The following is a 16,268-nucleotide window of genomic DNA, read 5'->3' on the forward strand; positions in this document are numbered from 1 at the left end:
GATGCCTTCGTCGACTTCAATATGTTAATTATTGTCAGTAATCGTAGCTACTTTCGACAAAGGATGATTAAAAAGAATTATACGTGTAATGTAAATTTTTATATATATTAGTGACAAATGTTCCCAATTCATCATGATATGCTGCAACTGTTCCTTCGATCTACTTAAGAATTTGCTAGACATGTACATCTACAATGCACTAAATCACACATGGTTACTTATAAATGGAATTATGTTTTCGTATGCGTAACATTATCTATATTTTTCTTTAGAAATATCTAAAAATGGTGTTTTTGCTTTTTTCTTGTTTTGCACAGAGAAGCAAAGTGGATTACATATAATTTTTTTTTGTACATCATTGTTGTTGTCCAGTTCAAACGATGCTTTCTTTTCCATTCTGCGTCGATTTTGACGATTGCACTATTTATAATTACAAAGGTCTAAATTAAAATAATTAAGCTAATCTTAGAAATCTAACGATAAGCTGGTATTAAAATTACCGTGATTTGTGTAAGTTTGATTGAGAAGTTTTTTAAAAATACTTTGTTTTATTTTTTGTTTTTTCTCTTATCGTTTAGAATGCACCCCTTTGAACGTTTGTCGAAGTGCGCCAGCTTCTTATTCGAAATAAAATCGCTACCACGTAAAAAAGGAGAGAATTTACTTTCTACTACTTATTAATAAGCACAGATGAGGCGTTAAAATCCTATAAAAATGTAAAGTGATAATAATCGTACAAAATACATGCAGTCCGATATACAACGAACGTGTTCGTTTGGAATCTTAATGAAACATTACTTTTTCTCGAACAATTACAAATCTTGCACGCATTTTTGTTTTCTTCTAATCCAAAATTTTATACAGATACTTACATCCATTTAATAATAGCTCGATGAAACTCTAGGCCACTCTATTACTTTATCGTTTTTGAAACTTCATATACAATTTAAATATAGTTTACCTTACTATAATTGTGTTTTTTTTTTAACAGGAAGCAGAGTCAATAATTCTGTCTTTAATTTACGCTGCTTTCGTTAAACTTACTTCCCCTAGTATCGCAAAATCAGATATATATAAAGAAATAGCAAGAAGATTATCTTACGATCATTCATTAAATACAACCTAACCTACATCTCAGTTATAAGAAGCAAACGAAAAAAGGAGACTTAAAAATATAAATTATAATTTCCTTTCAGAAAATCCTTTTGTGTTATTTGTCATATCAAATGTTAAAACCCGTATCTCATCAACTAATCCATCTGTGCATATTATAAGTCTCCACTTCCCATATTATATTTTCCCAATATGACATTTCATGGCACTTTTGCAAAACAATATTCACGAATTTCGAATAATTTATAGCGCTGTCATACGATCGTTAAAATCGTACTGTTAATAAAATAAAAACTTCTCGCAAAACGGATGCGTTAACAAATTAATTTATAAAATTCAGATAAACTTATTGTGAAGTTAGTTAATTTGTTTGAAGTTTTGCGCGTGAGGTGCTGACTGGCGAATTCTCATATTGTAATTAATTGCTCGAGTAAAAGTGTGATTTACGATACTTCGAGCGATCCCGGGACTCTACCAATGAAATTCGAACCTTAAAGCTTCCTTAAGGTAGATGTTTATCGGCCATATTATTTTCTTGTCGCTACTCGAAATTAGTATTGAACATATTTAACTCCTCGAAACCGGACGCCCCACCCTGGTCTTGGAGCATTTGTAACATGTCTGACAGTTCCTGAGGTTGTGTGCCAGGTCCACCTTGAGAAGGATGAGGCTGTTGTGCTTGTCCGGCCACCTGAGGATTTGATTGTCCGCCATCTTGTTGAGGTGCTTGATGTTGCTGGCTCTGCCAACCCCACATACCTTCAAAAATTAAATTATTTATCCTTTTAATCCATTTTAGCGTCGTTTCATCTACGATTCAATAAAATTACCATCGTAATATTCATCTACCTAAGAACCTAATAGGGATTTGTTCCGTTTATTTAATGTTATATGAAAGCTTTACATAGGATATTTTGTATATTTTTGCATATTATATTTATTCTGTGTATTTCTACTTTTTAAAATTTCCATAAATGCATGAACATCTGCAGACTACTTATATTAAATTAAAGGTTAAGCTTACCGGGATTGTTAGGTACAGTTGTGACTGCATGATATTGTGTAGCTGGTGTCCTAGCACCGCTACTTAACTGAGTATATGTTGGTCCATTCGGTGACCTCGAAGGGCTTAACTGATTGTATTGGTATCCTTCCGTTACAGGTTGCTAAAACAATGAGTAGTATTATAACCCAACTTTTGTGAAATATTCTTTAGATTAAGATTAAGTACAAATTCATTGTTATATATTTACCTGTCTTCCAATAGCCCAGGCTTGTTGCACAGGGGTTGGAGATGTGTTAGCTGGTTTCTGAATTCTACTTAAAACAGAAGAAGATGCGCTTTGTTGACCAGGTGAACCATAAGCTATTGGCGACTGTGTTGTTTCATATCCCTGGTAAACATTTTGTGTACTGGACGGCCTAGGTTGTTGAGGACCTGATGAATTTATGATTATATCGATACAATATACTTTTCAACTTTAAGTATAAAGAATTTAGTAAAAAATGTAACTCAAACTTGAATTTAGTATACTGAATATATTAATATCACGATCTTTTTTATCATGATTTAAGTTAGCTAAAATAGTTTACCAGCTGTAGCAACAGCTGCTGGATGCTGCATCATATGATGCCCAGAATAGAGGGGATCCCTTGTAGGGTGTCTCTGCAGGGAATAATCTAGGCCAGGTTGTCCATAAGCAGGTACAGCTTCATTTTCTGTCTGACCATCACTGCCAGGATGGAACGACCTTGAACATTAGAACAAAGATGTTTTAATTGACTACACTCTTCTATCGACACATTCACAATGTTTTATGTCATATGTATAAAAAAAAATTGGGATGTTGTGAACGTGTTAAGCTTAAAAAAAACAATTGCACAATACGAAATAAGTGAAATAAACAGTTCAGTGTCTAGCATGACGTCTCGTACTTGGCATGTGTATTCGTGCAGACAATGTATTCAACGTCGTCATTGTACGGGTTTAAAAATGCAAATGCAGACGTCCTTAACCACACCCAGTCACGATTTTTGGCTCGAAATCTGTACATTACAGACACCACTTGTCCTTTCAGCTTCAACACTGCAACAACAGATGCTCATTAACAATAAGGAACACGAATACAATCGATATTTCTTAGTCTTAAGAAGCCTCACCTTGCTCAAAACTTTCTCGCATATGCGTCAAATCTTCTGGATGAAAGAATTCGTAGCACGGATGACCTAAGAGCTCGGACGGCGTATACCCTAGAATTCCACCGACTCTTTGGTCCACGAAGGTAAATTTACCTTCTGCCGAATGGCGTGAAATAAATTCTGAAATAAAAAAGAAAAAGAAGAGATTAATTGTCTAATTCATATTTTACAAAGTGGATATTGTGAAATACAAAGTGAAATATTTAGACTGCAGAACGAGTCAATGTCAGTCACTCCTAAACCAAAATTACTTGAATGAAGATGCTTGATGCTTACCGTTATTGCTGTTCGAACCCGCTAAATCGCTACTATTCGGTGTGCTGGTGACCTGTAATCGCCCAATGGCAACCAGGCAGCAGTGAGTGCTGACGTTCTCATCTGCGACCACCCCATCATGTCCGACTTGAACAGCCTCTCTGTCAGCTAGTCCCATACCTGGTACACATGGGGGAACAAAATCACCTACAGCGTAAAACGTTGAGTCAGTCCATGGTTCCTCATAACCGACAACTGATTATGATTTACATGCTGCTAGATACAACAATGCTAAGTACTTTTAAGATGGATAGAATTTAGAATATTATTTAATTATACTTCAATATAAACACGCATGTTTAGAATTCTTTTCAACTTCTATCCAACTTGTGTTACTTTCATTCTTTTCTTCATTGGAATTATTTCTTTGTTTTTTTATCAGCTCATTTAAAATAAGTAACAGTAGATTCTATGAATCACACATGCATGACGCTGTTCTAAAAAAGATCATATGTATATGTACGTATGTATATCACAAGATAACATCATAACTCACATATGAGTAATGCGGTAAAGAACGTGTTAATTACAGAGTTTCAAAAATATTCCCTCGCGAGCACCCAATGGTAACAAACAAATTCCCAACGACACTTTGAACTCTACATATTAGATCACTCCATGGGTAATGTCGCCTTTATGTATACTATTTAAAAATAAAAATTTAATGAAATGATAACGCTTTTTCTAATTTTTCTAATTGCTGACTGAATTACATTTCTGGAGAACAGTTCCATAACATAAAATAACTGGAATAAATTAATTCCTGAAAACCAACTCTCAAAAAAACTTTGTCCTTTTCACATCTACAAAATAAATCAAAGTTTCATAGAAATCCACCCAACTAGAAAATACATCCCATACCTACGTACATATTCACTCAAAACTTTTTCTTCAGAAATTTCTTCAATCGTAAGTTTTATCAGTTGCTATTGGAATTCACTTTGGAAGCTTAAAATACAAAATAAGAGATGAAATTACTCATGGAACGACCTAATAAAATGATTGAAAATGGAGCGATATAGAAGGCGGAAACGCGTGAAAAATGGCTAGCAGAGGAGCCCGTTATTATGCATTGAGGTTCTTGATAAAGCATACGAATTCCGTATCGGGCCCCGTCTCGACATAGTTTATCGGTATTCCAGCCGTTCTGTCGGCTGTTAGGTCAAGACGATTCCATTCATTCTTTATAAACCGATCATACTATCCGTGACCGCCACCGAGTGCCGGCCCCCTTAATTTATAGTACAAACGTCGCTATCCTCGTGTATTCTACGAAGCCGTCGGGTTCGTTCATATTCTTGCTGCACGCCGACGTCTCCCTCGCTTTAAAATAGAAAGTTGGCGCTACGTCTCGCGCGCGGCCATCAACAGAGCGGCCCCGTTATACGTCGACAACGATGTACATCATCACCATCATCATGACAATCAATTGGCGAAACAACATCGACAAGTTGGAACCTATGTTGGACACTCACCGTTTGGGGGCCAGCTTTTGATGTACCCTGTACAATGAACCACGGCGTAATTTTGACCATCGCGAGCTGGAGGACCGAGAGAGTTCCTCTGCTTCACGTGGTGGAGGCCATGGGCGGCAGCCATGTCGCCAGTCGTCTGCATGTTCCCAACCTTCATGCGACAGATGAACCCTCTTCTCGAGCCCATGCACAGTCTCATCGATGCTACGGATATTAATTAAGAGTTTATTATTATAATATTGATATTATATTTCATTGTATTTTATTATCAATTAATATATTGTTTGTACCGATTATGGGATCTTGAGGGTTTTAGTGTATTTATGGATGGTTTTGTTCTAAAACATACAATAGAACTCCGTTTATTTCAATGAGATTTTACCTATTGTTTGATTAAATGAATTACCGTCGATCAATTGAATTCACTTGTCTGAACTATTATTATATGAATTGTTTTTCAGGTTCGTATAAACGGAATTTTAATGTAGCAATTTAAACGAGGCTGTAGATATTAACTATGGCTTTTTGAGAAATTTGTTGTAGTTAGAAAGAGAAGATACACTTACATTGTCCCTCTTTTTTCACCGTTCCCGTTTTCAAGTCAAGTACCCTGCCACCGTTTTCCGGTTCGGCACCGCTCAGTTGTTCCTTCACTTTTTCTGTATCGTCTGGATGAACCTGTGAATAGAGGCTGGTGCCGTACCAATCGTTTTGAGTGTAATTCAAAACAGGCGCCACAGAATCGGATACGTAGATGATCATTCCGCTGGTGCAGTTCACGACGAAGAGGAAGCCATCCGCCGCCTCCAATATTAGGTGCTTCAACTCTTGATCGGTTAAAAACGAAGGCTTGTACGCACCATCTGAGCTGGTGTTTCCTGTTCCTGCCACAGAATTTATATCTTTCCTTTCTATACCTTTTAATTAATCCTATTAGGTTGTCCCAAAAGTTGCTTTCGTTTTATAAGGAAATAATGGGTGCGCAACATTTTTTGTTCTATTGGATACATAATTCAATGAAATAATATAAAACAAAAAATATTCTGCATCTATTATTTCCTTATAGAACGAAAGAAACTTTTGGGACAACCTAATAATTAATCAAAGAAAATATTCAAGCGATTTATATTTTTGATTTGTATACATTTACTTTAGCAGGTTAGTATTGACATAGAAGTGGTATATTTGCAGCACATTTGTGACTGTAGATTGTAGTATATTTATTGTAAAATTACTTGATTTTATTTCCAATTTTATTCGTGAAACTAATTTATTACTGGAACTAAGATTTTCTTAAGAGAAGTGTTTTGTTTAAAGGAACAAAGCATATTGGATTTGGAATTATTCTTAGTTAATGAAGATATTGATTTTCGGCATTGAAGGATTGGTGTAACTTTAACCTTAGAATTAGCCTTTCGAAAGAGAAAATTAGTTGTTCCTTTAAGGCACGTGTTTTTTCTTTGACGAAGACTGAACTTTTGTATCGCGCTTGATGTAAATGGTCCGTATCGATCGGGGGATCTACCTGGTCGCTCGACATCGAATGCACGTGTAACGAGGAACACTTTTCAAGTGAAACGAATGCTTGTCCGTGGATACGTGCCACTACTTCTCCACGTGTAGATCGGACGTTCTTTTTCGAAGTGTGTCCACTCGAATGAAATGTCCTTTTCTTATTAAGAATTGTAATAGTTGAATCCTACGATATTCGACGTAACTGGTATAAAAGCAATGAAATGCAGTTCCAAATTCAGACGATTACAGATAAGCTATTAATATTTTATTACTAATACGACCAATTAAAAGCAGATCATAATATGTTCAGGAACAGTTAAATCATTTTATTTTACAGCATATAATAATCACATAATATTCATTTCATCTATCACATGCCGCTTATAATTCTACAGAGGGTCATTGGCCCACATAAGACTACTATAAGACCCACTTAAGAACTTCTTCGAGCTACCTCAAATCTCGTAGCGTTATTTCCCTCGATAAATTTTTCATCAAAACCATGAGACTAAGAATTCATGCGAAAGACAGGTTCAATTAGATCTTTAAGAATTTAATCAGAAAACTAATGCTTATGCTAGAATACTTATAACAAACAAACTGAGACACCATTTGGAAATTGCAAGAACTAGTATCACACATGTGAAATCTTTAATTCGTTGCTAAATCTCTGATTCGAATCATTGAATAATGGAGAGAAAATTATAATGAGAATCAGAGTTCAGAGAAAGAAAATTTGAGACGATTGTGTCGTCCCGAGTGACAATCTTTCTAGAGCTAAATTACGTATAACTGTTCACAGTTCAAAGTTATTAACTCCGCTTCTTGCTATCGTTGAAATTCTAAGCACTCTTATCTTACATCAATTTCATCAATTTTCTCTACCTTCTATTTTGTTGAGTTCATCGATTTGGCAAATAAGCGGCTCGTTTCTATGCTTTATTTCTTGCTTCAGCGAATAATAATTTACCCGCGACCCAACGTTTATACGAGTCGAACTACAAAAAGCGTCTTCCTTCGTAAACCTTCGAGGACAACATTAAACGACAAAATCTTTTAAATTCAACAAGAAGCGCCAACTTAAAGCAAGAGACGGAGAGGAACAAGCAAAAGAGGAAGGGAGAAGGAAGAAGCGTGGTACCAAAAATGAGGACGGGGCAGCTCGGCAGCGTAGGTAACTATCGAGGTGCAAGATCGGAATTGCAAAGCGGACAGGATCCCGCGAGCATGAGGCGGTAGAAGGAGAAAGAAAGAAACAACAAGAGAGAGAGAGGGTCGCGATGCGATCTTTACCCCGATATACGGAGAAATTCCGGGAAGAGGTACTTTAACGACTTCCAAACAAGATCTATGGAAGACCCCGGCTGACCTTCGTTACCATTACCTTCCACGTAGAGGAACGGTCTTTCGATGGACATTAATGCCGCCGTGATTCTACTCGGTTTCCTTCCATCGAAAGAAGACGCGGATGCTCCCCTTGACCTATCTAGCGAAACATGTTCCTAGAGGTGGTTTTAGTACGCTTTTCATCTTCATTTTATGTGTACGAGCTAGCGTTTTTATTTATACGGGCTTGTTGAAGAGGAAAGCACGTTGCGAGGTGTTGGAAAAATTGAATACTAGAATCGAGCATCTGTTGTTCTGTTCTTATGATTCGAAGTTCATAAGGGAATAATGTTGATTATGCTGAAATATGTTTGAGCGAGTAGATGGATGGACTGTGGAATGTTTCGATCGAATTGTTGAAGAGGAAAATCCGTGATCAAGTTTTGAGAGAGTTCGATACTAAAATTGAGGATTTATGGTTGGATTGATAGAGGAAAAGATATTGATTGTGTTTGATACTTCTTTTGATAGGTCGAATGATGGAGTAATTGATGATGGAGTGTAAAGTGAAAGAAACGATGATGACGTTTAGTAAAAGGATACTGAAGGGTAAATTTATGATTGATAACCTAACCCATTCACCGATGAAGTCATTCAGTAACTTAAGTACATGCTTCTCTGTGTGTTTCTATTAGAAACGGAATGGAAGGAATTTAGATTCTATTTGTTAGAATTGTTGTTCTGATCATTGTTAAGTTTCGTTGGAATTTAATTCCTATAGAGTATGGGACAGAGACACCGGAAGCTGATACGATCTATCGATTCACAGAAATAATTCTTACTAGTAAATCGCCAATCACCCAGCGAAAATAAAACTTCAAGAGAAATCAATCATTAACGCCATTATCCCTACTTGTGCTTAAATTTCTTTCGCTACAAACTATTAACTGGACACACATTTGTTACTAGTATTACATACTTTGAATCTTTTCATTCTTCGTACCTCATAGTGCAATGTAATTTTACATCGGTGTTAATTAACTATATTTTGCGAAAGGATGTAATTCTACGTTAACGTGTATCAGTTATAACTTTCGAAGAAACGTAATATTACGTCAATGATAACCCGCTACGTTTTACGAAGCGGCGTAATGTTACGTCAGGTGTAACCTACTACAACTTACGCCAATCTTAATTCTACCTTAGCTACAATAAGTAATACCACACAAAAAGGAGTAATGTTACGTCAATTGTAGTCTGTTACGAGAACACGTACTTTTACGTCAATTGTGGCCTGTTATTAGAAGGCGTAATTTGACGTCATCAGGTTCGAACGTATCAAACCATCAATCAAAATTGAACAAAACCTTCGGTAAAATGTATTGGTTTAGTAAAACCAGTAAAACATATACTGGTACATAAAATAGCAAGAAGAGGAAAGAGAAAGAGCAAGGAAACTCTACGCGTTAATTGGAATCGAACAAGGTCTTCGGTAAATGTGTATTGGTTTACCAAAACTATCGAAAAATATATTGGTTCGATAAACCAACAAACAAATAAGCAAAAAAAAAAGAAGAAAGTAAGAAGAGCAGGAAAACTCCGTAGAAAAGCGTCTCTTGGACGTCCCACCGTGGATGCACCGCGTCCTGGCCGAAGGGTGGGTGCGTGTACGCGCGCGAACGAGCTACGTATCCCGGAGGCGATCGCCTCTCTCCTCCCAGTAGGTAAAGATTGTATAGAGAGACAGGCAACGAGGCAAGAACAGGAGAGAAGCTCTCCGGTTCGAGCAATTTGTATTCAGCGGCCGCGTTGTCGGGAAAGAGGAGAAGTGGCTATAAACAATGCGACGCACCACCAATACTTAGCTGGAATCACGGCACGCACACCGATCCACCAACAAAACGAGGAGAAAGAGAGACAGAGTAAGAGGTAAAGAGAGGTCGTATGAACGAACGCGTGTGTGCACGCATCGTAGAAGGGAGCCGGGGCTAAAGGGACAGCCGACGGGGCAACTCCACCCATTCTTGCACCGGAAGCATATATCGCGCTTTCTGCATTCGATATGACCCAGCACACGACGAAACCGTCGGTGAATTACGACCGTTCCGGTGCGGCTCGGCCGGATGAATTTTCTCCGCGGAGAAAGAGACGCGAGTAAAGAAAGAACTCACTGTGTCCGTGCCGCAAGCGACATCCCCTTGCTTACTTGGACTTCTGGTATTATGAAGACGTTGTGGTTCTTTCAGAATGATTGTGTTCCGAATGGGAGGTTCAGTTTCAAACTGGACTGTAAAAGTTACTTTAGAATTATTTGAAAGTATATTTTCAAGGTTGACTGTTCTTAGCGTTTCTTTTGGCGATGAAGATCGATGGGGTGGATGATCTTCTTGGTTAACAAGGATAGAATTATTTTTAATACCTTCAGTGTGTTATTGGAAATAGCGTATACAGGCATTGTTCTTTTAGGATAATTGTTTCAGCTGGAGTTTGCGAGTGTTAGCTTCAAAATTGGACTTCTCGAGTATCTTCAAGTACAGGAAAACCGATGGGAAGATAGTTCTCTTGGTTGGTAGGAGTAGAGTAGATTTTAGTTGGACTATTTAGTGAATCAGAATTATTTTTAATGTTTTTAGTGTATTATGTAGCGACCTAATATCAAGAACCTGAAGAAACTTTTGCAATATTGATGTTGACCTTCATTCGCATAAAAATGTAATCGTATCTATCTACCAATTTTTGTTATATTATTTTCAATTACAATAACATATTTAATTCATTGTCAAAATTAGTTTTAATAGTTAACTATTTTTTTGATGACACTGTTTTTCAAATAATCACAAGTTACAGAATTGTTACACGAGAAAATAAAAATTTTCAACGAGTCGTTGGCTAACCGATAAGGAACAAAGTAGTTCAATGCGGGACGTGACGATTAAGCATCGTCGATGTTTGAGTTATCCGTCACGAGCAGTAAAATAACTTTGGCAACGCGATCTTTAAGCTTTGACTCGGACCGATTGAATTACGCTCCGTACAGCTTATTCGATTCTTTCGCAGCTATCGATATGAAAGGTTGGAAATATCGAGCGAGTCAGGGACCATTAATATCCTACAGAAGATGTTGTAAACTAACCTTTATCTTCCATGATTCATAAGATGAACAAGAAATTACAAAATACGATAAGAATCATTATAAACAGTCACAACAAATATCGCCCGGATTTTTTTAACGTTTTTATATAAAAATATATATGGTATGATATTGAGTAAGAGAAACGTGACGAAATTTATAATTACAATTAATATTATTTACGCTTTGTGCGAGATTTTGCTAATGACTGTTTACGAAACAAATTTTTATTTTTCCTGCAAAACCTTTACAACGTTCGACTTAAAAATTGATCGCGTAATGCAGACCAGAATTTAACAGGCGTTTCAAAATTCTTGTGCATTTTTTAAAATGCCTGGAACAGTAAAAAACATTGGATTTGATCACAAACCACGCTGTTTGGTTGGATTGAAATTTTCAATAAATGTTTATCAGCGTAAGAAAATACTAGAAAATTTTCAAAAGAATTTGAGAAATTTTCCAATTGTTTCGTATCATCACCGTCCTTAGTGTCCCCTTTATTTTCCCGAAATACGAAAAACAATAGGAGGTAAGAAAGAGACTTACCTCTGAGGTTTCTCATGTGGGCGACCGCCATCCTGAGTATGGTCAATTTGTCCGGTTTCCTGGCGAGGGCTGAACACGTCGGCACCATGTCGGACAATTCGGTAATATAGGCGGTCATCTTGTTCCGCCGCCGCCGTTCAATTTCGCAATGATTCTCCCTACAGTAAGACGCAAGACAAAACCAAGGTAATTGCATAGTTCTCTGAACGATAGATAGATACATCAAATGTACAGATCTTTTTCTTTTTTCGCGACGAAAATGTATACCAGATGCTTATGAAATTTTAGTAAACAAAAATCTAGATCTTTCTTTAATATAGAAATAAAATGACAAGCTAATTTCTATGAATATCTTAATTAAGTAAAACTAACGTTACTGTTTCGAAACTCGATTATTGATAAATATCAGTCAACAAAAGATTTCTTCACCTATATACAGGCACGAAATTAATCTAAGTATCCTTAGTACACGCCCCTTCCAGCGTCCTGTTATGCGATTGCGAAAGAAACTTGACCGTGAATACGATTCCATTGATTATGGAAACGCATGAGGCCAATCGTATGCGTGTGGTTCGTTTCCATGATTTAGAGGTGCAAGATACTACGTCGCTCTGTATTGTGCGATTTTCAGACGGTGAAACGTGCGGATAATGGATAGACAGAGGAGACTTTAACGCACGAGTCGTCGTGGTTGGTTGATTGAAAAGCGTAGCGCAACATGTCAGCGCTTATTAGTTCATTTAATCGCGAGTACAAAGAGGCGTTAAAAAGTTCGGACTTGAAGATTAATCATCCTTAAGACTTTCGTTCATAAAATCTGCAAACTATTCCGAATTAAAAAATCCAAAAAAAAAAGGTATTAAAAGTCTTGATGTCTCAACAGAACTATTCCATCCCTAAATCCTTCAAATGACTGGAAATTAAAAAAAAAAAAATTGAAAAACGTTTAAGCTAAAAAAAATCTGTTTACCCTTAAACTTCTATTCATCAAATCTTTCAAAACGCGTCCATCAATATAAAGAAAAGGAGGGAGATCTAGAGAGAGATTTCTACAATTCAAAAATACGATATGCATATGCATACATCTGCTTCAATAATGGAAGCACGAGTGTGTGTGGAACATTAAGAAAACTATTCACGGATGGGACGTGCGTTTCCATTGATTGGCGACGTCATTGATAAGGGTACTGGTGATCAATGTAGCCAATAAATTCTGAAACGATGCTCCCATCGAGAAAAGGGGTATCGGGTGAAACCACAATTTCAGGCCTCCCCTGTTATTACCGCTACCAGAGGGTAACCGGCGCGAATAACGGCGCGCGTCTTTTCTCCGCTTTCTACAGACTGGTAATTGTCGGCAAGCAATCGTAAATTTAATGGCATTTAATTCCTGATAATTTCAGTCGAACGTACCACACAACAACAAGGGCGAGCAACAAACGACTTTCAACGTCGCGAGAGTGAAACGTATGAAATTTATTGGAAACATCCCCTGTTTTATCCATTTCTTCAGATTCTGTGTTCAAACTAAGCTCATTGCAAAATATAGATAGATACGTGTTCATAACATTGTAAGTAATCATTATCAGTAAGAAAAATATGTAACACGGAAATTAGGGGACATGTTTTATTATGAATTTTTGAGAACTAAGTTAACGTGGAATTTACGATTGGAAATTGAGAAAGAAGAAACGAGAGTACGTCTGAGAACTTTTCAGCATGACTTTCCAATTAAAATAAAAAAGCAAGATGGTAAAAATTCAGTAAAATTGATTTATGAGAATTTCAAAGCGAAGATTACGATTATACAACGAAAGAATCTTTAAGATAATTCCTTTCTTCAAATACAATTCTTCTCATTTTCTACTATTACTGTAAAAGAAATAATAAGAATAAAATTGTTCTCGTTCCTCGCTGCTAATATGAAGAAAAATAATAATAATAAAAATTCCATAATGTACGTAGACTTATAAAAATTGCAGAGCTTCATATCAAATGTGAGAATTTCCGAGCACGACTTCCCTCTTATTAAGTAACCAAGGTCGTTTCTCGGTGGATGGAAGAGGCACACTGCGGAAGATTAAAGGCAATTTGAAATACATGAATGAACTCGTTTATTTTCTAGACCCGGGTGTATCCGGGATGTTTCTCTCCTTGGCTCAACTATCGCGACTCTCTTTCAGCTATGGGGTAGAGAACTTCCTTTTGTGTCTACTCGAGAGATAAGACCCTCCATCTCGTTCCAGGTCCATCAGGAACTATTACCCCGTGCTTATTCCACTTTCAGATTCCCAGCTTTCGTTCTCCCTCGTGCGAACTGACTCTAGATTCGATCAACTCTTACTCGATTCTCTTTTTTCATCGTATTCAATGTGATTGGGGATGATATTTACCTGACTATTATAATTTAACTGTAGTTACATTTTTTCATTTAATTGTTGCAATTAATTTTTCGTTTCATATTGTTGTGATGTGTTTCGTTGTGTGTGTGTTGTGGTGTTTCATATTGTGAACATGAAATTTCGTCGAAACTAATTTCATTTAGTTCACCATGCTTCTTCTTACACTTTTCTGCTATAGTTTGTTGAATTTTTTAAACTCTATGTATTTTTATTTAATTCATTGAACGTCTCTGGATTTATGAAAACTTTAGCTATAATTTTTTATTTTATATGTAGGGACTCTTCTCGATTTCAAGAAAAGTAGTTTTAATTTACGATGCTTCTTTTCTTTATTACAGGTTATTTAATATTTCTAGTTACATAATTCTTCTAAACTCTTTATATTTATAGATCTTCTACAAATCTTTTTATTAAAACCTCTATGAGAATGATGTATCTATGAAGAGTTTAACTATAATTAATTTCTCGTTTCATACGTAAAGTTCTAATGTTGTCTTGTTCTAATTTCAACGAAAATAGTTTGAAGAACTTGTGTTCTGTTCCACGTTTTACTTTACTGTTTACTAAATTTTTTAAGGAGCAGCAGTTTGCATTTTTTGTCGATCGGACAAAGAGACTCTCGAGTGAAATATTGCTGAAGTTGACGTGAGGCTGATGTCTTCGTGTCGTGAACATTGACCTCTCGTTAAGTTCCGCGTCCAGGACGTCCACCCCGTCTGAAACACCGCGACCTCGCACCAGAAAAATTGTTCTCCAGTTTGTTCCATGTACAAAAGCTTGCTCTGACCAAGCCGGCGATAGCATTTCTATTGTAACGTAATTAGTTTCAGATACTCTGTGGTTTTGAAGACACCAAATCCTCGATTTTAAGGTAGTTTACTGTGAAATATAATTGGGAAGCCATAATCATTGGGTCTCTTCCTCAATAGCACTACAAATGTTTCAATTTCTTTTTTCTTCAATTTTTAGAAAGGCTAAGAATACCAGAAATTTGGCAATGTTTCTATAAAACAACTAAAAGACAACAAATTTATTTTATGAATGTTCATACAGCGAACGCTAATAATGTATCTAAATCACGAAGATTAAAGGAATCTTTCGCCTGCTCTCATTTTCAGAAAGTTCAACAACCTTTTCAGAAAATTCTATTAAAATATATTCTAGAGTATGCTCTGTGAATTTCCCTAACGCAACATTTCCTCAAGAAAGAAGAAAGCGTTTCAGAAGATCCCTACAATTTGCATAACTTTGCCTAATTCTACGATTTTCCATACCACGAACAGTAATAAAACATATCAATTGCAATACTATAGAAACCCAAAGCAATGTTCCCCCTCTTCCAATTTTCAAAAAGACCGACGATTCTTCCAAATCCTTCACTTTCGTCGACTTACTCAGAATCTCCATAAAATCTCCTCTTCCTCGTATCCCATCAATTTCAAATCAATTCTAAAAAAAAAGAAGCTTTCCTCCGCCATACACTAAGATCAGCCAAATCTCAGTTGCTTCTATATTCTACATATATTCCAACTTTTCAGGACTTTCTCCCATCCATTTCGTAGAAAGAGTTGTCGGCTTGAAACGGTAACGCTGCCCTCGACGACGTGGGGCCTCGAAGTCGAAGCAACGCAAGGGCCGCTATTTAAAAGAGGCCAGGACGCTTAAAGCGCAAGTATAAAGCAGAGTCTGTACCGTGCAGGACGGTAGAAGAACACAAGAGGAGGAAGGGGGCAGAAGAGGAACGCGATCCAACGAGAGCAGGACGGAGGGAACCTCCTGGGTCAAGGGTCAGACGTTCCGAAGTTGCCCGCTCGCTCCGTGGGTCCAGCGAACGCTATACAGGGTGGGCAGATCAAATGTTTCTTACGTTTTACGGTTGGTCCCTTTGCGATTCAATTTTCGAGTGTTTTTCAATTTTTATGTGTCTGTTGTTTTTAGGATTTGAAACGTAAATTTCTAGCCACGAAAAAATTAAGAGTAAAAAAGAAAATTTTGAATGTATTATTTTAACGTTTCGATGTGATGTTAATTTTGTCATCAACTTTCCGATGAATAAAAAAATGCACCCAATTTCAATATCGTTAGTATGTACGCGTTAACATTATTTTATATTTTATTTTCTTATAAGCTAGAGAATTTTTCAAGTTCTCTCAAATATCGAAAGATCGGTCATTTTTGTCATAGCTTTGCATTGATCGTGTTAATTTGACGTACTTCAATCACGATTTATTCGTGTCCTTCAAAAAT

At 36.7% G+C, this 16,268-nt stretch overlaps 1 protein-coding gene across 11 annotated transcripts in view; it reads right to left on the minus strand.

Moving 5' to 3' along the window:
• Positions 1-86: 86 nt before the first annotated feature.
• Positions 87-16,268, minus strand: part of LOC122569976 (aryl hydrocarbon receptor nuclear translocator homolog) — a 46,771-nt gene continuing 30,589 nt past the window's right edge. For 7 of the 11 annotated variants that reach the window (XM_043731722.1, XM_043731719.1, XM_043731721.1 and 4 more), the window contains 10 exons: positions 11,620-11,780; positions 5,669-5,986; positions 5,103-5,306; positions 3,589-3,774; positions 3,274-3,432; positions 3,049-3,199; positions 2,707-2,864; positions 2,367-2,551; positions 2,138-2,279; positions 87-1,872 (listed from right to left, as the gene is read on the minus strand). In XM_043731722.1, the coding sequence (XP_043587657.1) occupies positions 1,655-1,872; positions 2,138-2,279; positions 2,367-2,551; positions 2,707-2,864; positions 3,049-3,199; positions 3,274-3,432; positions 3,589-3,774; positions 5,103-5,306; positions 5,669-5,986; positions 11,620-11,780 (1,882 nt within the window). In that variant the 3' untranslated portion in view covers positions 87-1,654. The remainder of the gene's footprint in view (positions 1,873-2,137; positions 2,280-2,366; positions 2,552-2,706; positions 2,865-3,048; positions 3,200-3,273; positions 3,433-3,588; positions 3,775-5,102; positions 5,307-5,668; positions 5,987-11,619; positions 11,781-16,268) is intronic. The other 4 variants (XM_043731717.1, XM_043731713.1, XM_043731714.1 and 1 more) reach the window with 3 other exon arrangements.

This window comes from Bombus pyrosoma, linkage group LG8, assembly GCF_014825855.1.
Source record: "Bombus pyrosoma isolate SC7728 linkage group LG8, ASM1482585v1, whole genome shotgun sequence".
NCBI classification, from domain to species: Eukaryota; Metazoa; Arthropoda; class Insecta; order Hymenoptera; family Apidae; genus Bombus; species Bombus pyrosoma.